Below are 23,225 nucleotides of genomic sequence, written 5' to 3' on the forward strand. Positions count from 1 at the left end.
GTTAAACATATGTTACATGGAAGAAACCCAATAATTATTGAAATTATGTCACCGCCTGCTATTACGAGTGGACTGCTTTTCTGGGCTGCAGTCTTTATCGATGACTGATACTCCTGTTGAGCGCTCGTAGGACAGGAAGAGATTCAAGCGGCTTGTATTCGATGGCAAACTGTAGCGAAACCAGCGTATGACAGAATGTGTCAATTGAGATTTTCAAATCAGTAACTGAGATACTAGGAGCACCCTGATTGAACACCTATCGTTTCTTTCACCAGTGAACCCATAAAAAATGAAACATTCGGGCCGGTTATTTTAGCAAAGTTTTGCTGTGAACAAAATCGCGTTCTGAGCCATCTTCAACTTAGCCGAAACTTTTATCTAAACTTTTATTTTTTTGAACAGTATCAAAAGGTCCGAAAGCCAAAACTGGAAGGACATTTGTTTAATGAAATCAACCCTTCTATGGAGAATCCCTGAGGCCTCTGCTTACGTGATTTACAAAATTTACTCGTGGTCTACTGCTTAAGAATATATTCACTATCTTCAAAGTTATCGGTTTCCTCTAAGAAATTCCAATTCTCCTGGCTATTTTCCCTTCGGCCAAAACGCTATCGGCTTTGTTTACTGGTAATTATCACTGATCAGAAATTGTGGATTGGCTCTATTATGCTCAGTTTGAGAAACTTATGGATAACTTGATGCATGCGTTTATCAAACAAAATCCCTCTTTCTTGAGGGAAATCGAGAAATAAAAAATCCGTGCAATAGAGGTATACAAAGTTTCTCTTTTATCGTAAGATATATGAAAAATTACTCAGTTCTGATTGGTTAAGATAAAAACAATTTTCAGGTAATTCAATGCAGAAGAGGGTTAATTCAGTGCAAAGAAGTAGCAAACCAGACTGAACAATTCCTTGAACTGTTTAGCCGGACTTTGAACTTTTTTGCGCCTTAAAGATGTGGAAATTTCATTATATTATTGTTTTGATCTCGGTACGCGATTGTTTTGACCGAACGCAAAATGTAACTTACAGGGTTTGAATAAATTATTTTCGAAATCATGTGATTACTTATACTAATTTGTATATTGGAACCAAAAACAATTGTTTATACAACAAAAGAAAATCTTAATTAACACTTCCTGTTCCATTCAAAAAAGCAAACGCGTCAAATAAATTTGTCCTAACCACACAATCAACCTTTCCTCCCCCCTCTCAATCCACTCGCATGAGAAGGTTACTTGAGTGATGAGATCAGCAGAATGGGAACCAATCCCGAACACAGAGTCATTTACTTGTCAGCGGAATGGTCGCCAAATGATAATCATCATCTGGGTAAGTGCGTCATGTGTGGGGAATTATCATCCATATGTCCTATACTTTGCATATAATAAATTCCCTATGCATGACGTACCTAGAATTACCTGGTATCCATTTGGGGGAGGTAGGTCATGTATGGGGAATTATTACGTCCCCAATACATATTATGTCTTATACTTTACATACATTTAATGTCCTATACTTAACATATAATATCCTACACACACATACAGTGCAAAACAAGACTAGATGCAACCATACACAGCTATAAAGCGCAATACAGGGCTATAAACAGCTATACAGAGCTATACACAGCTAAATAGAGCTATACACAGCTATGCAGGGCAATATAAGGCTATACACAGCTATAAAGAGCTATACAGAGCTATACACAACTATACAGCTAAACAGAGCCAAACACAGCTATACAAGGCTATACACAGCTATACAGGGCTATACCCAGCTATACACGGCTGTACAGGGCTATACACAGCAATACAGAGCTATAAACAGATACACAGAGCTATACACACCTCTACAGGGCTATAAATGGCTATACAGAGCTATACGCAGCCAAACAGAGCTATAAACACCTAAACGGGACTATACTTAGCTGTACAGAGATATACACAGCTATACAGGGCAAGCACAGCTATACAGGGCTATACTCAGCTATACATGGCTGTACAGGGCTATGCGCGGCTATACAGGGCTATACATAGCAATACAAAGCTATACACTGATAAATAGAGCTATACATAGCTGTACATACCTAAACAGGGCTATACATAGCTATAAAGGGCTATGCATACCTATACAGGACTATACATAACTATACAGGGATATACACAGCTATACAGAACTATACGCAGCTAAACAGAGCTATGCACACTCATTTTGGGCTATACAGGGCTATACAGGGCTATACAGAGCCATACAGGTTTATACACAGCTATAAAGGGCTATACACAGCTATTCACGGCTATACAGGGCTATACACAGCCATACAGGGCTATACACAGCTACACACAGCTATACAGGGCTATACACAGCTATACAAAGCTACACACAGCTATACAGGGCTATACAAGGTAAAAGACAGAGCTAAAAACAGCTACACAAGGCTATACAGAGCTATACACAGATACACAGAGCTATACACACCTCTACAGGGCTATACATAGCTGTACAGAGCTATACGCAGTCAAACAGAACTATGAATACTGGACTATACCTAGCTATATAGAGATACACACAGCTATACAGGGCTATACCTAGCTATACATGGCTGTACAGGGCTATACACAGCTATACAGGGCCATACATAGCTATACAGGGCTATACGCAGCTAAACAGAGCTATGCACACCTATTCAGATCTATACAGGGATATACAGGGCTATACAGAGCTATACAGAGCTATACACAGCTATACAGGGCCATACACAGCTATACAGGGCTATACACAGCTATACACTGCTATACAGGGTTGTACACAGATGAACAGAGCTATGCACACTTATTCAGGGCTGTACAGGGCTATACAGAGCTATACAGAGCTATACAGAGCTATACAGAGCTTTACAGGGCTACATACAGATATACCGGGCTATACACAGCTAGACACGGCTATACAGTGCTATGCACACCAATAGAAGGCTATACATAGCTTTACATACCTATACAGGGCTATACATAACTATAAAGGGCTATACACACCTATACAGGACTATTCATGACTATACAAGGATATACACGGTTATACAGCGCTATACGCAGCTAAACAGAGCTATGCACACTTATTCAGGGCTATACAAGGCTATACAGGGCTATATGCACAGCTATACAGAGCTATAAAGGGTTATACAGGGCTATACACAGCTATACAGGGGTTTACACAGCTATACACGGCTATACACAGCTATACACGGCTATACAGGGCTATACAGAGCCATACACAGCTTGACAGAGCTATACAGAGGTATACACAGGTATACACAGCTATACAGAGATGTGTAAAATAGGTTAGAAGGAATATTAAATGCCGATTGCTATTCTATCAAACGTTTGTAATCGAAGGATTAGGAACATAAAAAATGAAATTAAGGGCGTGGGCATTTGTTTCTTCTAGAGTAAGAATAAACTAACTAGGTTAACACCTGAATTTCTTCGGGCGTTGAATTGAAATGGCTTTACTTTCAATAATTATATTGTTATACCTGTACAGCCGTATATAGCTATGTATAGCCCTGTATAGCTGTTGGTATATCTTTATAGCTATGTATAGCTATGTATAGCTATGTATAGCTCTGTATAGCTGTGCATAGCCCTGTATAGCCGTGTATAACTGTGTATATCTCTATATAGCTGTGCATAGCTCTTTTTAGTTGTTTATAGCTGTGTATAGCCCTGTATAGCCATGTATAACTGTGCATATCTCTGTGTAGCTGTGTATAGCTCTGTATAGCTGTGTAAAGTTCTCATTAGCTGTGTATAGCCTTGTATAGTCGTGTATAGCTGTGTATATCTCTGTATCGCTGTGTGTAGCTCGGTATAGGTATGCATAGTTCTGTTTAGCTGCGTATAGCTCTGTATAGTGGTGTATAGCCTTTTATAACTATGTATAGTCCTATATAGATGTGTATAGTTCTGTTGAGCTGCGTATAGCTCTTTATAGCCCTTTATAGCTGTGTATAGTCGTATATAGGGGTGTATTTTAGCTGCACACAACTCTGTATAGCTTTGTATAGCCGTGTATAGCTATGTATAGCCCTGTATAGGTATGTGTAGCTCTGTGTATCTGTTTATAGCTCTGTATTGCTGTGTATAGCCCTGTACAACCGTGTATAACTGGGTATAGCCATGTATAGCTGTGTACAGCCTTGTGTAGCTGTATTTAGCTCTGTATAGCTCTGTATAGCCCTATATAGCTGTGTATTGCCCTGTATAGCTGTGTATATCTCTGTATAGCTATGTATGGCTCTGTATAGCTGTGTCTAGCCCTGTATAGCCGTATATAGCTCTGTATAGCTCTTTATAGCTGTGTATTGCCTTATATTGCCCTGTATAGCTATGTACAGCTATGTTTAGCTGTTTATAGCTCTGTATTGCTGTTTATAGCCCTGTATAGCTGTTTATAGCTCTATATTGTGCTGTACAGCTGTGTATGGTTATATGTGTATGTAGGATATTATATGTAAAGTATAGGACATTATATGTATGTAAAGTATAGGACATAATATTTTTGGGACATAATAATTGTCATACATGAAGTACCTATTTAATTGGTGATTATGCCGCTGACATGAGCCAAGATGACCCTGGGCTCGAGATTGAACGGGAACTGCATTGAAACGCTGTACCTTAGCAACCGCGTACTTTGCGTGTCCCTTCCTGAATTTATCTCAGAGGGAGTGGGGTGGCTGTACACAAGCTACACGATAGTATCATTCAATTGTCCATGGAAGTTGAAAAAACAGCTAAAATCGTTTGGTTTTCGTCCTAATCTTGCAGCGGTCGATTATTTTGGCCTCCAAAATGAGTAGACGGGTGTTTCTATCCAGTTCTTCCCATTCAGAGGGAGCGACCCCTCTCTCGTTCGAGAAAGTAAGTACATTAATTAGACATCAACGATGTAAGTAAGCTTTTCTTAGCAAACCAGATCTAATAAGGAGTGCGAACGACAAAAAAGGGGAAATACATTTTTCAGCTGCCCCTTTAGATTATTTTTTAAAACATTGTCAGTAGCAGAGGATAAACCCAGTTAGCGTGCGGGGACAAACCTTTTGGCTATTTGCTGTATTTTTCTACATAATATCGTCTAAAAATTCTTAAAGTTCTTAAAATCGTCAAATTTTCTGAATATCCCATGTGAATCTATAAATCCCCCAAAAAAATTTAATTGAGAGTGTGCTGTATCTGGTAAACTTTTTGTGGTGGTTATCAACATCTAGATGTATCAAATTTGTAAAATCCCTCTGACTCTTGAATCTCATGTCTGATATTCATCATCTTAATCTTGAAAAAAAGGTAGATACACATATGCCAATTTTAAAGTGAGTTCATGTTAATGTTTTGTCATTTGTTATCAGTGCTGTTTGACTACAATGCAATGCAGTGGTCACCAGATAAATGCAGAATTTTCGTACAAGGATGAAAGACTGCTTCTGTATCCCAGTGATCAAGGAGTAAGACTTATGGTGAGATAACAGTTATCCCTTTAACTCCCAAGATATGATTGTTAATTTTCCCTCTCTAGCTGCTATGCATTTCTCTGTAAAATAGTTTTGAGAATTTGGTGTTAGATCAAGTTAACAACTTCCTCCTGATAAGTTTGATTATCCAACTGTATTAAGTATAGTACAAGTATCTTACTCACCATCACAAATATCAGGTGATGTTTGGACAGTTGATTACTTTGTACAGTAAAAACCTGTTTAACTGGTTGGCTGCTTGTACTGCACTTCTCTTTCTGCTTGGCATTTTTCAGCCTTATAAGAAATGCACATGAAATAAAGAAGTTGGATAGTAAATCACTTATTAGATGTTTTGGGTTTTTAGTATTGCTGAGTATCTGTACTTGTTGTTGGTATTTTGACTTGCCCTATGGGCTTGGCAAAATATGAAACAGCTTGTAAAAATACTCAGTGGTACTACTCACCAAAATGTTTAACGAGATATAGTATATATTCTCATTACCTGTTTGTTGGACTAAGTGTTTTTTGAAATGTCAAATACTTGGGTAGTGGTTACCAGCTAGCCTCCCAAGCAAAATTAAAGGCTTTTGTTACATGTGTTAGTTGATATCAAAGCCAAGCAAGAGACCAGGAAAAAACAAAATAGATGTAAAATAGCTGGATACATAATATTGCTCTAATCTTAAGTACCGGTACCTGTGATTGAAACTTACAATATAAATTCTAAAGAGCATAACTAAATAAATCGTGCATATGAGATCTGTATGATAAGATACAAATAAAAGGCTTATACTTCAATAGCAGTCATTAGTGGTCAATGTATTCAGTGCCTAAAATAAAAATTACCAAACTGGAATTTTTTGCTTATGTTTCGGAGCTTATCAAGGTGCAGTAACATAAAGAATAATGGAATACACAAATAACAAGGAGATGCAATTAATAGATATAATCAATTTTGATTACCAACACAAAGCCTGCTAATAATAATAATAATAATAATAATAATAATAACAATGATAATAATGATAATAATAATAATAATAATAAGGATAACATAAATCGACTATTCACTCCTATTCAGGGCCAATACAAACAAATGGACATTGTAAATAGGCAGAGTGTTTGAAAATTGCCAACTGGCCAGAGGTAGACTAGTTAGCTATTAAAAAAAGTAGCTGAGGATTTGAACTTACAGCAACTGAGAACAAATCCAGTGAGTGAAGCTTGTGGAGTGATGTAAGCTGATTAAACAAATGTTTTAACAAGCATTATTACACCTTTCAGCTAGTATGTGTGCTATGCTTTATTAATTTTAGGTGGCTTGTATTTTACTGTGTGGTTCTTTAAATCTGAAAGTTTGCTTGAAATAAAATCTTCTCCCTTTATGTAACTACATTTTCTTGCTACACTGTTGGGCCATGTCAAATTCCAAGCTTAAAAAGCTAATGGTCCATAACTTACAATACTGACCTCAAACTCAGTTAGTAAGATGTATTGAAAAAGTATCAAACAAAGAGAATAAGAAATACTGAACTATAGTGTATCAAAACATTCATTTTTCTATGAAATTAATACTAAAAGGATTTAGTCAAGAGGTAATCCTTGAAGGTGAGCTCCAATTTTGGTTATTTCATACAAGAAGCTTGAAAAAATTCAGGCTTTGAAGGCAGGATTTGAACACTTGCCTCCCAGATACTTATTTGGCCAACTGAGTTATGAAACCATGGATAAAGACTGGAGCACTAACTAAAAGGATTATTATTGTACTTATAGAGTAAACAATTATATACATGATATTTCTGTTCAAATTTCCCTCTAGCATCCTCCTGGATGCCCTTGCCGTTTTTTGACAGCCTCAAACATTGCTAACATTCCAGAAAATATCCTGAGTCAAGGAGTGAAACCAGCAGTTGCTGTTTTGCTTCAGTCATCAGATGGTTATGTGTTGCTGACAAGACGTGCACAACACATGCGCACCTTTCCATGTGTGTGGGTTCCCCCAGGTAAATGAACAAATATATTTTACATTAAGGCAAGACTGCATTAAAGAGAATGCTTTCTAACTCGATCAGATGATACAGTGTATTTTGCATTAGTACAACTGTATAACTCTTAAGAGATTGCTTTCTCACTGACCTGTGATAGAACTTGCACTTACTTTAGTTCAGCTTAGAACAGAAATAATAATCTAAGTAATGTAAAGATCCAAAATGCCAGGGATGAAATATGAAGCACAGAACATTAAGTTTTATGTAGAGTTCACCTGTAGAATCTTGCTTGGAGATGATGCTGACTGAATTCAGAGCGTGTATTGTGCTAATGAAGAAAGAGTGGACCCTTACACTCTCACCCTCAGGAGTGGCCATGGAGCAATTTCTTGTTACAGTGTCAATACATTTTTGAACAGAAAGGCGATAAGAGAAAAGGAAGCCATTAACAAGGGGAATATTGTTGTATTGTATATACAGAATATTGTAAGTGTTGTAGGCCTGATGTTGCAAGCATTTTGCATGATTGATAGATAAATTATGTTTATACTATCTTTTTTTTTGTTTTTGTTTTTTCAATGCAGGAGGTCATATGGAGCCAGGAGAGACTGTAAGTTTACTTTAATTGAGGTTGAGTAATAAAAAAATAAAGGAAACAAAAAAAAGAAGCAAACACAGTGAACAACACAAAAAGACACAGGCAGACAGATGAATGGACAGACAGACAGACAGACAACTGATTACATGGTCAGACAAACAGACAGACAAATGGTTAGATGGTCAGAAAGATGGATAAATGATCAGATGGTCAAACAGAAAGACAAATGATTAGATGGTTTGACAGACAGACAAATGATTAGATGATCAGACAGACAGACAAATGATTGGATGGTCAGACAGAAGGACAGACAGACAAATATTAGATGGTAAAACAGACAGGCAAATGATTAGATGGTCAGACAGACAGACAGACAGACAAATGATTAGATGGTAAGACAGAGAGACAGACATGATTAGATGGTTGAACACAGACAGACAGACAAAGAATAAAGAAAAACAAAAAAAAGAGGAACAGAAATGCTCTAAGATGGGAGGCCATATTATGAAGCAATTTCTGTTTGGGAATTATGTAGGCTGGGATTTTGATCTGAATATTTTACTCATGCACACACACTTAAAGAGTATCATGTATGGTTTCAGAATGTGGATAATTTTCTTGAATAAGTTAGACACTGTATACATAATTTATTGCATCTGATACAATGAGGTTTAATATGTAATATGTACAAAATTTGTTACATGTGAATAGTCAAGCAATTTCCTAATTTGAATTAATACCTGTAAATGTAATTAAATCTTGTAATAATTAACTGCCCACATTGTGTGATTGTCTGGGTGAGTGTAGCTCTTAAAAGATTGTTGCTCATGAATACTCTGGCATCTTGACATTCTGTTGGGAAGTTATTCTCACATCATAGACTCTTGAGTTGTTAAGATTGTTAAATGTGATCTATTGCTACAGTGGGCAACAGTTCATTCTCATGACCTTCCCCGTGATGGTCACCCTGCTGTACACAATCAATGGCCAATTAACTTCTGTGTTCAGATCATTATTTTTTTTATCAGTTTATTCATTTTCACAGCTTAAACAAGCTTTACTAAGAGAACTCTCGGAGGAAACTGGATTGACTTTTTCTGAGGAAAGCCTCGAAATCTCAACACTTGGTCTGTGGGAGGTATTGTATATACATTTTATCTTCATACTAGTTGCATGATGTACAGTCCTTATTGTACAGTGAGCTTTTATTTTAAAATGCGGCTTAATCTGTGCCTAAGCAAGTATTTCAAGATGCCCAAAGTGGTATACCTAGTACTGAATTATCGTATGGCCATAGAATGGAGATATTTGAACTGAAGATTATCACATAATTGCCTCTATGCATGTCTATGTCAGACTCGCATGGCTTATTTACCACCAAACCTCACTTTTGAAGTGTAACTATGCACACGTTATCATGATAAACAAACTCCTACAGCAACAAGGGTGAAAAGAATTCTCACTTGAAAAGGTTATGAGGAGAGGGTGGTGGGAGGAAAGGGTGGGGAGGGTGGTTTCCTGGATATTGGTAGTCACTGATGCTAATGAAACTTGGATGAGCCGTGGCAGCAAAAGGCCAGTAGGCAGACGGAATACTCAACCGTGTAAATTTTCTTTGTGTGAATTTGCAGTCTGTGTTTCCTCCCGTTCTGTCGATTGGTCTGCCTGTGAGGCACCATATCGTAGTGTACTACCAGGCCAAGGCTAAGGAAGACCGACAAACTTTACAGAAGAAGCTTATCTTGGATAAAGACGAGCTCGATGCTTCGGCCTGGGTAGACCATGCTACTATTGTAGAAGTGGTGCAAAGTGATGACTTTGGCCAGTCAAGACCAGTACCACAAAGATATATTAAGTTAGTTGCGTGAAATGGATCCTATAGTACTCAAGTATGGCCTCTCGGTTTACAACTAGTAAGCAAGCAGGTCTTGTTTATCAGAGCTGCAACACGTACTGTAGACGCGTGTGTTGTTGTGCAGAAACTTTTGCAGAGATGTTTGTCAGATGCAGCTTCGGGAACAGGCGCGGAGCAAATTAATGAATCAATGAGTTATTGAGTAAAAATTCTACGGTGTGCGTGAAAATCTCATAAAATGTTTCTATCTCCAACTTGACAGAGCCACTGTGCTTGAAAATGGCCAGAAAGTTGAGAAAAATCTTCCTCTTTCAATCCTGATGTCTACCATGCCTCGCACGTCTGAAGATGGACAGGAGTTGAACCAGGAGCGACTCTCCACAGGGACGAAGTTCGCTTTAGAACAATTGGTTAAAAAAGACCTTCCTTCTGGAGGGGCGTGGTAATTAATAAGAGTGTTGAATTCGTCAAGATGATAACGATAAACATAATTAAAATAATGGTATTTATAACTTGTGTGCTAGCGTTTTCTTGCGCATTAAGTCGAGTTTATATTATTTTTTTGTTAAATATTTTTTTACCATTTTTTGATAAGTTCTACGAACGTGATTTTGATATATATACTCGAATTATATTTTATCAGTTAAACGATTACGATAATACGATTACAATAATAATAACGTTGATCACGACGATGATGATGATGATGATAAGATTTGGGGTGTATGTGCGTCGGTGAGGGTATCACAAGAATTTTTTTTATCAACCGAGTTGATAATGTGAATTGACCTCCGGAGAGAATTTCGAGCGTGAACAGAGGAATTATGGGTTGTGTAAGAGCGTAAAGGTGCACACGACAACCCTGAAAGGCGTTGTAGGTAGGTTTTAGGTCACGGTTACTTGACCTCAGAATTTTAGGAGAAAACGTCACTGTAAGGAAAAGGCATAGTGGTTATATATGAATATAATAATATCACCAGATATCCAGGTTACCTCTCGAGATTGTCGCGTGCACTCTTTTCCCGATAACCTCTCTCGAAACAACTGTCTACAGATGGAGCTACGCAATTGGTAGGAACAATTAGAAGTCATTGAATAATTTTATAAATCAGTTTAGGAGTTAAAAAAATTCTTCGAAGCGCACAGGCTTTTTTATAATTAGATTAAATTTTTGTACAGTAAAGAATTTGTGTGGGAGGGCACTCAGAGGGTGAGGAATGAGCTGTGTGGGAAACAAATTTGATTTGTTCAATTCATTTAAATCAAGTAGAATTAAGGTTTTTAGGTTGAAAAAATGTTTAACAATTTGAATTACACGTGTGCAAATTTACTGTGTATTAATAACGATGGCGTTGCTCCATATTTAACTCGCCCCAGTAAACTACGTTTACTTATCATTGGTTTGTTCCTTTTTTACTTTTGTCTTTGTCATTTTTTGATTACCTTTTTTTGTTTTTCTTCTTTTTTTATCCGTTTGTTTGTTATTTGATTTCTTATTATTTCATCTTTTAAATGAATAATTAGAGGTGTTCGTGTGGTGTAACACGATCCAGGCGACAGAGACTGACATCTTTAAAACCAGGGCTGAAAGATAAGACAAGAGCTATCCCGGGGAGTTCAACATAACTTTTTTCATGAGCGTCTGTAGATGGTGTAAAAGGCAGCAATGCCCACGAAACCAAAACACGAGAGCTTACTCGCAGGTTAACCCTTTTGACTCCTAAGAGTAACAAGTATATAATTTCTCCTTACATTATCACCCCTTAATCACACATAAAGGTCACGAGAATAAAGAAAATGATCTCCAACTAAAGAAGCTCTTGATTGTTATACAAATTCTCTTGTCAGCACTCAAGGAAACGTATAGAGAACAGAAAGGGAAATATGCATACTGATGTTAGGCTGTAAAGGATTAAACTGACGGTGATAGAAGGAGGCACGAGAGCCCATAAAACGCCGGTAACTAGTTTTTATTGAAAACCTGTCTTACCGGATCAAAACGACAACTACCTTGTCGAAGACGACACTCATTGGGAAGCCAGTCAGACTTCCCAATTGACTGTTACACCTGAGGAGTTAAACAAATGGTGTGATGTGTATCTTTTTACGCATGCAAGTATCAATATATCAGCAAAATGGTCACGATATCGATTCTTCGCACTGCCTGTGATGCATTTCCTAAAATCTTGAAGGAGCATCTGAGTCTGTTAGAAACTGCAACATTTCGCAAAAAATCGCCGAAACCACTAAATTTTTATCAACCATCTTTTTATCAATGCAGATTAGTAAAGGGTAAATGTGATGGAGGTCGTTGAGCTGAACAGAAATTAGACTAATCAGTTACCTCTTTTACTTTTCCTTTGCCACTCGATATTCGCAATTCGTCGTAAGTATTACTACAAGATGTCTTTTCCTTGTGATTTCTTCAGTCCTCGTTAGGGGATATTTGCCTCTCGAGATCAATCGCGTTTAAGTTGCCCATAGTTTGAAAAATCCAGAAATAGGTAGTTGTTTTAATGAGATTTTTCTTTTAATTATAGATTCTTAACAAACGTTATTCTCCTCTGGTCTACTCCTGGTATGCGTAGATTACAAAAGATCATTTTCGAGTTACTATTCCTACAATCGTTTCATCGGCAGTAAAAACTACTCATACAGATGACTACGTGGAGGTTCGCGACGGCGAATTTGATTGGCAGGTTTGGTGGAAGAAGGTGATTATCTCCAGTTACAAGTACCTTTTTGTCGAGTTTGTTGGTGACTCGGACTATTCTCCTTCAACGAGGAAGTTCCAAGCTAAGTATAGAGCTGTAACCCTGGGTAACTAATTGATAAGAGAACTCGTAGTCTTTTAAAATCGAGTTTGGTAGATGGTTGTTTTTTAGCTCGATATTCCACCAGCACGTTCTTGGTCGTGATTAACGAAATATAATTCTTTACTTAAATTCACATGCCGGTCGGTCTAATCTAACAAACGTCTTTACAAATAAGCTCACGTTCCTCAACTTTACTTTCAAGTACTCAAACAACTCACGCTGTTTTGTAGCACCTACTAACCTTACGGCCTATTCGTTTCTCCAGTTCGTTTGTCAGGGCAACTGCGCTCTCGAACAATTTAGAGCTGAGCAGTTCCTCCGCAGGGATATTCAGAAGTCCAGACCATTTAACCAACTATCCTTTTAACATGATATGCACTTAGAAGATTACTGCATCATCCAAGGAAAAGAATCAGACTGTCCTTCGACACCTTTAAACTCGAGGGTGGGTTTGAGATGGTTCCTCGTCGATAAGTTTACAGAAGGAAACCTATTGTAGAAACTCTGCTTCAGCTATTACATTCAGTGATTGCTCTCTGTGGATGCCGCAGTTTAGATCAGACTCCCTCACCAGCTATAGAGGATTCCAAGCTCGATGTGAAGTTATCAGTAAGAGTTGTAAGTGACTGAGATTTATGTACTTTTCAATATTGGGTAAACACTGAAGTTCAAAGCGCAACTTTCGCTTTCTCTCCAGTGATCATGGTCTCGACAGAAATTTAAATCCAGCCGTCGCAATTTACGAACGTGACATTTTGACCGTCGAACTTTTTCCTCCCTTAGAGAGTTACGAGTGAACCGTTAAGCTGCTTTGAAAAGACACGATGCTTTCTTGTGGTTGATTAAAAAATACCTTTGCGTTGTGAACTACCACCGGGAAGCTGACTCTTAAGTAGTGATCAAGAAAATGTTAATAATTTCTTGTAAATAGTTAGGCCAAACGTAGTCGAATGAAATGCTTTGAGGCTTAGGGAAGACTATGTTTGGGGGAAGATTTGGTTTCTTAACGATAAAAGAAACATGCTCGTACTAATACTTACACGTTGCTATAGAAACTCTAAGCTCCTGTCTCTTTATTACATTGGTTATTCAGTGTACTGTGCTGTTTTGGTTACAATCTTGGTTAAAATCTCATTGCCTTGTGAAGCACTGCTTGTGAAGCAGTCCCAAAGTGACTCTGTGCCATTATTATTACTTGTATTGTACTTATCATACCGATATATAAGGATTAATATACGATCAAGCGTAGATATGGAATTTCTCTTCGAGTTGAACATAAGAAGGAAAATTCCATATCTACAAGTAACAATTGATGTACTGTTATTATCGTTCCGTCGCTTACTTTTGTTTTTTTTTTTTTGATGAGCTCAATTAAGGGGGCTCGAACGCCCCACCTATTCTTTAGAATCGATGATGAAGATTTTAAAATATACCAAACAACCATGAAGATGACTAAAAATGACTCATTTTCATAATTAAATCCACCACTAATGTTCCGAGTAGGATGGTTGACGAAACTCTATGAACTCTAGCCCAGGCTGAATGCACAGGCATTGAAATCTTCGTTTTTATAAGCAGTTAGATCTGAACGATTGCTTATCGTGCTTTGAGGAACTTGACTCCCTCTTCATTACAGTCTCATTTTTGTCGTTTTATTGTAAACGACCTTTTATGCGCAGAAATATAAATCTTGGCTTAGTTTGTAGCAGGAACGATTTTTCAAAGGCTGTTTCATCGACTCAATCACACTTTCAGTATAGCTACATGTACTTCTTATCCAGAACTCTTGTTAGTGAAATGTAAAGGCTGGTTCAGAAAATAGGGTAAACGACTCCTTAAGGATTACCAGTCTGACCTGCAATTCCAGAGTGAATTGAATTTCCCGTTTGACCAGTGTCGTTTTTTAAAAGGACCTTGAGAGGACCTGGAAACGGATACCCAAACATTTCGAAACTGCTTCGGTAAACACGACCCAACTCCATAATCCACTCGGGCGGGACCTGAGAATAATGCTTTATCAGTTCGTCTCTCCTCTTAGGATAATTACTGTTTGTTGGAAATTGTGTGAAATTTAAAACTCCAGCTTTCTTCAACGCATATCGTGCGTCTCGGGCAAGGGACTCAAAGCGACCGATGAAGTTGAAGTCCACGCTGCAGGGCCTACACTGGTCATCGTAAGTATTCCAGTGCCAGTTGAGTTGCTCATGTATGCCTTCCTTTAAAATATATTCTATAAATTCCGGAAATGTAACGTCATCGCCCACTTCCAGAGCTCTTTTGGTGGCATTCGGACGGAACTTTTTGATGATTTTTCTGCCATACGTCTCCAGCATGTATCGATCCACTGTTCTCGTAGATGCAAACTTGTCCTTGTAAGCTGACAATAACCAATCAAAAGGTTCTCGGACGAACATGATCTTGTATGATTTATGGAGATAATTCCAAACATCTGTGAAGACGTATTGATCAAGATTTGACAACATCTGCCCTGTTTGTTGTCTCAGTTGCTTAAATGTGGCCCTCCATTGACGACTTGCTATTCTAGGGACCATGCAGAAGACGATGGGAGGAGACTCGATCACTTGAAAGCGATACAAGCTTGGCAAACCACGTTTGTGTTTATTTGCCCGACAATAATTGATCAGAAGCCGTCTTAAGTCACGTTGCCTCTCTTCAATCCCTGAATGCAATATGTCTTCCTGAAGAGAATGTCAAAAAGAAAATATCAATTAATCATATCATATCAAAAGAAGCGAGAAATAAAGAGAACAATTTTCTTATTTTCATCCCAACACAAAATAATTAAGAAGTCACCTTTTTTTCTCCATCTGCCATCCAATTTCTATCTAAGGCCTCGTGGAAGCGAAGAACTGAAATATATTGAAAAATTAAGGAAAACAGTTGAAATATAATCTATCATTGAAAATTTCAGGAAAAATTAGATATTTCAATAGGGAATCTGAGATGATATGAAGAAACACTTATAATTGATAAATGAATAAACTTCGTGATTGCTGTTTATAAAATTTTGAGGACTTTAAACATAGAAGGAAATAAGTCAGCAATAAGTTTTTCCTTTCCTTTTAAGAAAAGTAAGAAACTAACTTTCAGTAAACAGAAATCTTCCTCGATTACAAACATTAAACATAGTAACCACTTGCAGTACCTCTTTTGGCGGACTCCTCAGTTTCGAAAAATATTATCATGTTGATCATCGCATATATGGTAAAAACACAGAACGCAATCGTTGATAGTGTTCGCAACTTGCGAATAATCATGAACATAATGCAAAAAATAGGAGTGAAAGCTAACGTCGCTTTCTGGTTTGACATTGAAACCCGCTTGCATTAATTCAAACTTAATATTCCAAAACGCAAAATAAACGAGCTACAACTTTATAAGTTCGAAGACCACAGTTAAATTATTTAACATCACTTAATTTGGTTTTTAATTTCCATAACGTCTAGTTTTTCTCTTTTTTGCCTTTTTTCATTTCAGTCGCAAAAGAGTGTTGTGACTTCCAACCCTGATGAATTATGTATTGGTGCAAGATTTTTCGGATGCGTCTAACTAATTTTGAATATTTAGAGTTATGTGAGATTTATGCGGACAGCTTTGAAATTCCTTTTACTGTGACGTAAGTGGAGTTGATTGCATTGGGCCAACGTAGACAGGCATCACGATATTACATTTCCACAAAACTTACATACGACAAAAATGATGAACGAGCTAATCCCACGCTATCAAGTTAATCTACTATAGCCCTCTAACAACGGCCACAAGTTCTCAATTCCATTTTTTTTTTCATTTTAGTTTTTCATTGTCGTATGACTAGTTGCAGTGTATAAAGCGATCCCTGTGCAGTGTAGTATCGCAAAATTGTTAAGTACACAGCATTGTAAGCATTGATATTCAGGATATTTTTTTTACTAAAGAACTCCTTAGGTTTATTTATCACGGAAAACTGACATCATTATTGTGGGCAACCGGTAACACGTTTGGCTACTTTTTGGGGAGAAGATTACGTCAAGAAAATTATCTCGAGAAATCAAATGTCTTATAACATTCGAACTGATAGCTTATATGGCATTCTGTTTTTAGATTATTGGCTATTACCGGACTCTTGGATCAAACATCTACTTACATAACCGGGAAGAACTGAGAAATGTTAATTTGAGTGTGGATCATTGTTTAATTTGTGCCCAGGTTACAGAATACGGACTGTCAGAGAGCAAACAAATTTGTGGATAATTTCACTCTCTAAATTGGACTAAAAAAATTGCCTGTTAGCGAACACCCATCTAGTTTTCCTTTTTGCAACTTTTTTGTCAGCTTCAAGGAATAAAAACGGGGACTTTTCTCAAAAAATTGTAAAAGAATATTCAAATACAGAAGAAAAATAAATCCCCTGTAGTCACTAATAAGAATGAAGGGAAAAAGGCCGTGAGATTAGTGATTTTGCGGGGTGTTTATTTTGTTGGAAGGCGCTTATTTAAGGACTTGCGGCATGTCTTAAGAAATCCGATAGCGGAAACACTTCTGGTTTCCCATTGATGGTTTAATTAAGCGCGCATGCGTTTTCGAACCGTTGATCTCGAATCTTCCTCCGGAAAACCAGCGGCAAATTGTAAAGTATGATAATCAGGTCCAGAATATATCCTAATACTGATTTGATAGTCCTCCGCTTTGTTTTTAATATCACATTTATTCAATGTTAAGCTCAGAAAAGCGTGATATATCAAACTTAAAGGATCGTTAAAGATGCTTTACCATTTTCGTTTCCGTGGTTTTCTCTTGCCTTGGGGGAGCAATTTTTCGTTTAGACTGGCAAACTGAAAGCCGCGAAAAACTTTTTAAAATTATCCTATGCAAAAGGTAAGATAATCTCCAGACAGACAAAAGCTGGAAATACAAACATTGAATATATATATCTTATTAGACGTTTTGATGTGTAGTATCGCTGAGTATTTTTAAGAGTTGTGCCGTATTTTGACGAGCCCGTAAGTCTTTCTGCTCATTTCTCATAAGGCGGGAAAAGCAAAGAGGATAGAGAAGCGTAGCGTGTGCAACCGACTAGTTAAACAGGTTTTTTTACAGTACAAAATAACCAACTGTCCAAATAACCATATCGTAGGATCTTTATACTCTATTCGCGCGTTTTTTGTACCCTACTAAGTGCAGTTGAACAAAAAATATATATATATCGCTTCAAGAGGCAATAGGTTCAATCGCTCGGGGTTCTTCCGGCTCCCCTATTATGCTTAAAAAAATTATGGCACGAAAGAATTAACACTGATATATAAACACACCCACGCTTGATCGATATGAGACTGTTCTCACTTTTGTCTATTCTGATTTCTCAGCATAATTATAACAGCATTGTCACAGTTAGTACTACTGAGTCCAGAGTTCAACTGAGCACAATATGATTAAATATTTTTTTTCCCAAGATCTTAAAATATCTCGTGCAATATTCCTTTAGCCCATTGATACCAGACAAGACAACAATTAAGAAAACTGAATGAATTCGTTGCCGGCGGAGCTAATAAGAAACAGGTGAAATACAACCAGATTATTGGACAGGGATAAAGCCGTTTCTCTTATGCCGTCTGTAAAGTCAGAGCTAGTGATATCTCTCTTTAAATTCTGAGGGGGATATCATTTGTGCCTCTACTTGCTATGGTGAGAAAAATCTAATTTCTAATCCCCTAAAGTTGATAGAAGATGATTTCAGGTACATTGTTCAAACGCTAAGCTCATAGAAATGTGCACTTGTAGCTGACAGTAATAATCCTACAGTGTGATAATAAAGGCGAGAAATATGAACCAGCTGGTACTTCTTGACAAATGGAGCACAATTTTCGTGTTTACAGAAAGTTTCGCGTGCTTACTAGGAATTGTCTTGAATGGAATCGTGATCTTTACTTTTGGTAAAAATACCAATCGTAAAATTTCAGCCCCAAGTTATTTCATTTTAAGTATGGCGGTGTGTGATTTCCTCTCATGTGCGTTGGCTGTACCCCTTGCAATCGCGCGGCACTTCCAGGGAGACTGGCCACTCGGTAAAACTGGCTGCAAGGTCCATGCCTTCATGATTTTTCTTCTCGCTCTCGTCTCAATCACTCACTTGGCGATAATTTCATTGGGAAAGTACTTAACAATCACCAAGTCTCTTTCAAAGGATTCATATTTCAACAAGAGAAACGTATTATTGCTAATTGTGGGTTCGTGGATTTACTCTCTTATGTTCAGTGTGCCACCCTTGTTAGGATGGTCCTCATATGGTTTAGAGGGGATCAATGTGACATGTTCAGTTCAGTGGGAGTCATCTGCTTTTAGTGATCGGGCATATTTTGGAGTTGTTATCGTATCCTGCTTCTTTCTGCCCTTATTCGTGATCGTATCATGCTACTACAAGATCCATCGAGTATCTAGACGAATTGTTGTAAACACCTCACGAAGGGGGGGAATAACAATAACTGCTTCTCGAGCTCTCATGAAAAGACATCGCAAATCTGCCATGTACTTTCTCGCCATCGTAGCCGCATTTTTGATCCCATGGTTGCCTTACGCCACGGTTGCATTTCTTTTGGCTATTGGTCAAAAAATTAACCCCATAGCTACGAGTGCCTGTAGTGTGTTTGCCAAAATATCGTTCTTCCTTAATCCAATGCTTTACGGAATTTTGCACAGTAAATTCCGCCGACGTTTTATTCATCTGGTTCCTCTGATTAGGAGGAATCGGAGTGTTAAACCATGGTCAGTGGTATTACCCCCGGTATCGCAGACCTTGGCTCTCTAAAGATAAAATTAAACTCTTTCTTTTCTAGATATTTGAATACGTACAGTCAATTTCTTGGTTCTCTATTTTGCTGACCCCTGTGAGTGTCAACCGTGCCAGCAAGCATGAATTAAATGGTAATTAAATGCATGGAGTTGTATAAACGAAAAATTGAAAACATCGTAATGAGGTCTGAAAAAAAGGACTAAAGAGAACGTGTTCGTCCTTATTTATTATGTTCCTGGGTAACAGTTTGTGTCGATAATTAAGCCACAAACGACCTCTGTTTTATTGTCCACTTCATCTTCTTTCCATGAGCGCACTTTGTGCGATGCAATGTATGAACTTTATCAGCAAATAAAAGTTGTTCCTCAAAAAAAATGAGAATTAAAAAATGAGTGAGATCTTTTTCCCCACAAAAGGAAATATCTGAAATTAGTGTTTATCACATAAACTGCGGTGTTATACATGGATTTCCGGCTCTTAGAAAAGCGGTGGCTACACACGTGAAAAAATATTGTACTTTCTCACGTGTGTTGATACAGCCAATCAGCTGCTGACACATCACTCGCCTTTGGCGCCACTCGGTCAGGTTGATGAATGAACGGCAAAGACTTCACGATTCTAAATACAAGTTGTTTGTTGGAGCTTTCTTGAATTATGGCGGCTAAAACACTAAAAAATCCGTATCGCTGACAGATAGTGAGGTTCAAACTTTCCTAGAAGGGGAAGAAAACCAATATACTAAAAGAAAAACCGAAAGTTGCGTGGCTTTGATGTCAGCATTTCTCTCGGCTGAGAATGAAAATCGACAACTGGAAGATTTGTCACAGGCCGATTTTGGCCGTTTACCCGAAAGACTTCTTCTGTTGGTAAGGACAAAGTCAATAAATGAGAATTTTGTAAATTGAAAATTACGACAATTGTTGCTTTTGTAATCATGATTCAACGCATTTTTCCATCTTAAGAGTTAGCGCCAACGCACTCGGCGATTGTTATTCGGGGATTATCGATTCACATTAATGAAGTCGGCTTTTCTTCTCAGTAAAGGGCTATTGTGTTTATATGATAAACTAGACCCTGTGAGCAAGGTAACTGGGATACCTGGATGGTACTGGATCCTTGGGATTAAGCGTAATGATACTGCAGGTGTCGGACTAGTAAACTGAAATAGTGAGCTCAAGTCTGGCTTAGGGCAGACACCTTTTTTCAAAAAAGATTGTCATTATACACAAAAAAAACACAGGATTTTGGATCATGTATTTATTAAAAAAGAATTTCCATACAACTACAGTGAAAACAAACATAAGATTCACTTTTCTGATCGTGAAATTAATACCATTCGTACTGTACTCGTAACTACGTTCCTTGGCATCAAGTGAATCCATTATGGCTTCTTGCTTCACAAGCTGTTTGCACCATAAGAGTTTTGTTCTTCAGTCTCATGGTAGTAGTGTTGTTCAATAGATTGCAAATAGTATATGCAGTTTGGTTTCAGATTTCAGATTTTGCTTTTTTTCAACAAGTGTACGTTTTTTAACTAAGACATTGGCATACTTGGCATACAAGGCATATAGGGCATACAAGGCTTTCATGGCTTTCAAGCGTTTGCGACTCAATCCGTTCCAAAAATACCGTTCAATAACATCTTTTAGTGTGGATTGGCCGCGAACAATACGACTTGTGTATGCCTCTGTAAGTATTTTCAGCGTTTGCACCATAAAGCTCCAGGTAATTGTAAACCAAAAACGTAGAACCTCCATCGCTGAAACAACAACCCCAGAACAAATACGAAATGACTGACAAAAGCAAAAATCTCGTGGTTCGTCATGTGGCCCGGCCCTGTCCGTGCATGACAACGTTAATCATCATTAAGATAACGCACGTGATCAGCATATGAACACCTTCACCTATACCCCTCATTGGATCACAGTTAGTCGTCATGGTGTTGAGGGCCCAATGACCACTGGGTACTATTGCGCAATTTGTCCATTTTGTGGTGGAGGAAAAAAAAGGCGACAAAAAAACAAAGGCGTTTTATGACTGGGCTGCCACAGCGCGCTCATGTATTATTTTATATTTATTATATAGATACTGTAATAAATACCAGGATTTTTTCTTTTACTAAAAAAATCATATCTTCATCGCGCGCAGTGAAGATACTATTTTTATCCTTCACGTGTAAGGATATTGGTGTCACCATGGTTATTAACATGATTAGCCAATTACAAGAGAGTTTCCCGCTCAGGCACACGGCCGGTTCTCTTGAAATTTCATTAGTATAAATAAAGTAAATAGAACATTACATGGCTGCTTGGGGATACGAATTTTATCTTCGCGTGCTGAAAGTATCTCTCACTCGTTCGTTTCGCTCACTCGTGAGAGATACTTTCAGCACGAGAAGATAAAATTCGTATCCCCAAGCAGCCATGTAATATCCTTTATTTATTATATAAACTACGGTAGTATGAAAGGATTTCCAGCCCTGAGAAAAGCCGTAATAACCCATATGAAAAGTACGATATATTTTCACGCGTGTTTGATATCGCCAATGACATATCACTTGCCTTTCGCGCCAGTCAGTCAAGTTGATGAATGAACGGCAAAACCTTTACCATTCTCAATCCATTTGTCGGAATTTTCTCGGATTATGGTCGCTAAAACACTGAAAAATCCATAAAGCTTATAGGCAGTGACGTTCAAATTTCCTTAGAAGGTTGTTGGGAACGAAAATCGACTGCTGGTAGATCTGCCGATTTTTGCCGCGTACCTGAAAAATTTCTTCTGTCGGTATGGACAAAGTCAATAACTGTGAATTTTGTACATTGAAAGATACGCGCACTGTTTGTTTTTTTAATGATTCAAGACATTTTTTTATCTTCAGCCATAGTGCCAACGCACTTTACAATATACATTCGGAGATTGTCGATCCTTTTATTTTCATCCGTTAATAAAGTCGACTTTTCTTGTCAGTAAGGGGCTATTGTGTTAATATGATAAACAAAATATACATCGTTGCTTGTAGATATGGAATTTCTCTTCTGGTGTTCAACTAGACACCTCATTCGTTCGCTGCACTCACTCATTAGCTATCGAGTTGAACATTCGAAGAGAAATTCCATATTTACGCGCGCCCACGCATTATTCTCTATGTACAACACAAGTGAGTAGTGCTTTTTACGCAGGCTAAATTCAAGTACTATTCGCCTAATTGCAGCCGGTGAGACAAAATCGCGCGTCAAGAGTTTAATTTCCGACCATTTTTTGATACATTGGAAAAAATTAACTTATTTTTTTGGTATCTATTTGGTATATACTAGAACAATTATTCACCTCTGTCGGTGAAAATGATAGATTTGTAACTCGCCGCTTTGCGGCTCGGTAAATATTCGCCACCATTCACCTGCATTTTGGTGAATAACTGTTAAATTTTCTCAGAAAAGTAATTAAGTGAAGCAAATCATAAGAAGAAGAACGAGTAGGTTTGACTTTATTCCAATTAGACAAGCCGCGCAGGCGTAAAACGAGTTGATCATGTTGATTGAGCATCAAAACTGGCGATCGCGTTACGCTTTTGTTTAGCTCTAATCATCACACCATAACCACATACAATACGTACTGAGAGCTCAGTGCTAGGAGTTGTACAGAAAACTTCCCCTTTGCGAACGTTTCT

At 37.8% G+C, this 23,225-nt stretch overlaps 3 protein-coding genes across 4 annotated transcripts; 2 read left to right on the forward strand and 1 right to left on the reverse strand.

Moving 5' to 3' along the window:
* The first annotated feature begins 4,688 nt into the window (after window positions 1–4,688).
* On the forward strand, window positions 4,689–11,352 carry LOC131775688 (nucleoside diphosphate-linked moiety X motif 17-like). 2 transcript variants are annotated; one of them, XM_059091810.2, is made up of 7 exons: window positions 4,689–4,924; window positions 5,410–5,517; window positions 7,334–7,517; window positions 8,087–8,112; window positions 9,146–9,238; window positions 9,732–9,955; window positions 10,218–11,352. In XM_059091810.2, the coding sequence occupies exons 1-7, from the start codon at window positions 4,856–4,858 to the stop codon at window positions 10,399–10,401; spliced, it is 888 nt and encodes a 295-aa protein (XP_058947793.2). In that variant the 5' UTR covers window positions 4,689–4,855; the 3' UTR covers window positions 10,402–11,352. The 2 variants fall into 2 exon arrangements, with proteins under 2 accessions (XP_058947793.2, XP_058947794.2); XM_059091811.2 differs by having other exon boundaries at window positions 9,732–10,013; window positions 10,218–10,353.
* Window positions 11,353–14,560: 3,208 nt separating this feature from the next.
* LOC131775707 (carbohydrate sulfotransferase 11-like) lies at window positions 14,561–15,610 on the reverse strand. Its single transcript, XM_059091836.2, has 2 exons — window positions 15,586–15,610; window positions 14,561–15,470 (listed from the first exon to the last, which is right to left on the reverse strand). The coding sequence occupies exons 1-2, from the start codon at window positions 15,604–15,606 to the stop codon at window positions 14,607–14,609; spliced, it is 885 nt and encodes a 294-aa protein (XP_058947819.2). The 5' UTR covers window positions 15,607–15,610; the 3' UTR covers window positions 14,561–14,606.
* Window positions 15,611–18,592: 2,982 nt separating this feature from the next.
* LOC131775716 (melanopsin-B-like) lies at window positions 18,593–19,573 on the forward strand. The gene has a single exon (XM_059091844.2). It carries the CDS (start codon window positions 18,593–18,595, stop codon window positions 19,571–19,573), a length of 981 nt encoding a protein of 326 aa, XP_058947827.2.
* Window positions 19,574–23,225: the final 3,652 nt, after the last annotated feature.

This window comes from Pocillopora verrucosa, chromosome 14 (genome assembly GCF_036669915.1).
Source record: "Pocillopora verrucosa isolate sample1 chromosome 14, ASM3666991v2, whole genome shotgun sequence".
NCBI classification, from domain to species: Eukaryota; Metazoa; Cnidaria; class Anthozoa; order Scleractinia; family Pocilloporidae; genus Pocillopora; species Pocillopora verrucosa.

Bases quoted from the DNA above. Each gene is read 5' to 3' on its own strand.
- LOC131775716 (XM_059091844.2), top strand. From the start codon at position 18,593: ATGAACCAGCTGGTACTTCTTGACAAATGGAGCACAATTTTCGTGTTT.
- LOC131775688 (XM_059091810.2), top strand. From the start codon at position 4,856: ATGAGTAGACGGGTGTTTCTATCCAGTTCTTCCCATTCAGAGGGAGCG. The intron at 8,113-9,145 runs GTAAGTTTACTT...TCATTTTCACAG, and splicing joins ATATGGAGCCAGGAGAGACT to CTTAAACAAGCTTTACTAAG. The intron at 9,239-9,731 runs GTATTGTATATA...GTGAATTTGCAG, and splicing joins CAACACTTGGTCTGTGGGAG to TCTGTGTTTCCTCCCGTTCT.
- LOC131775707 (XM_059091836.2), bottom strand. From the start codon at position 15,606: ATGGCAGATGGAGAAAAAAAG. The intron at 15,471-15,585 runs GTGACTTCTTAA...CATTCTCTTCAG, and splicing joins TGGCAGATGGAGAAAAAAAG to GAAGACATATTGCATTCAGG.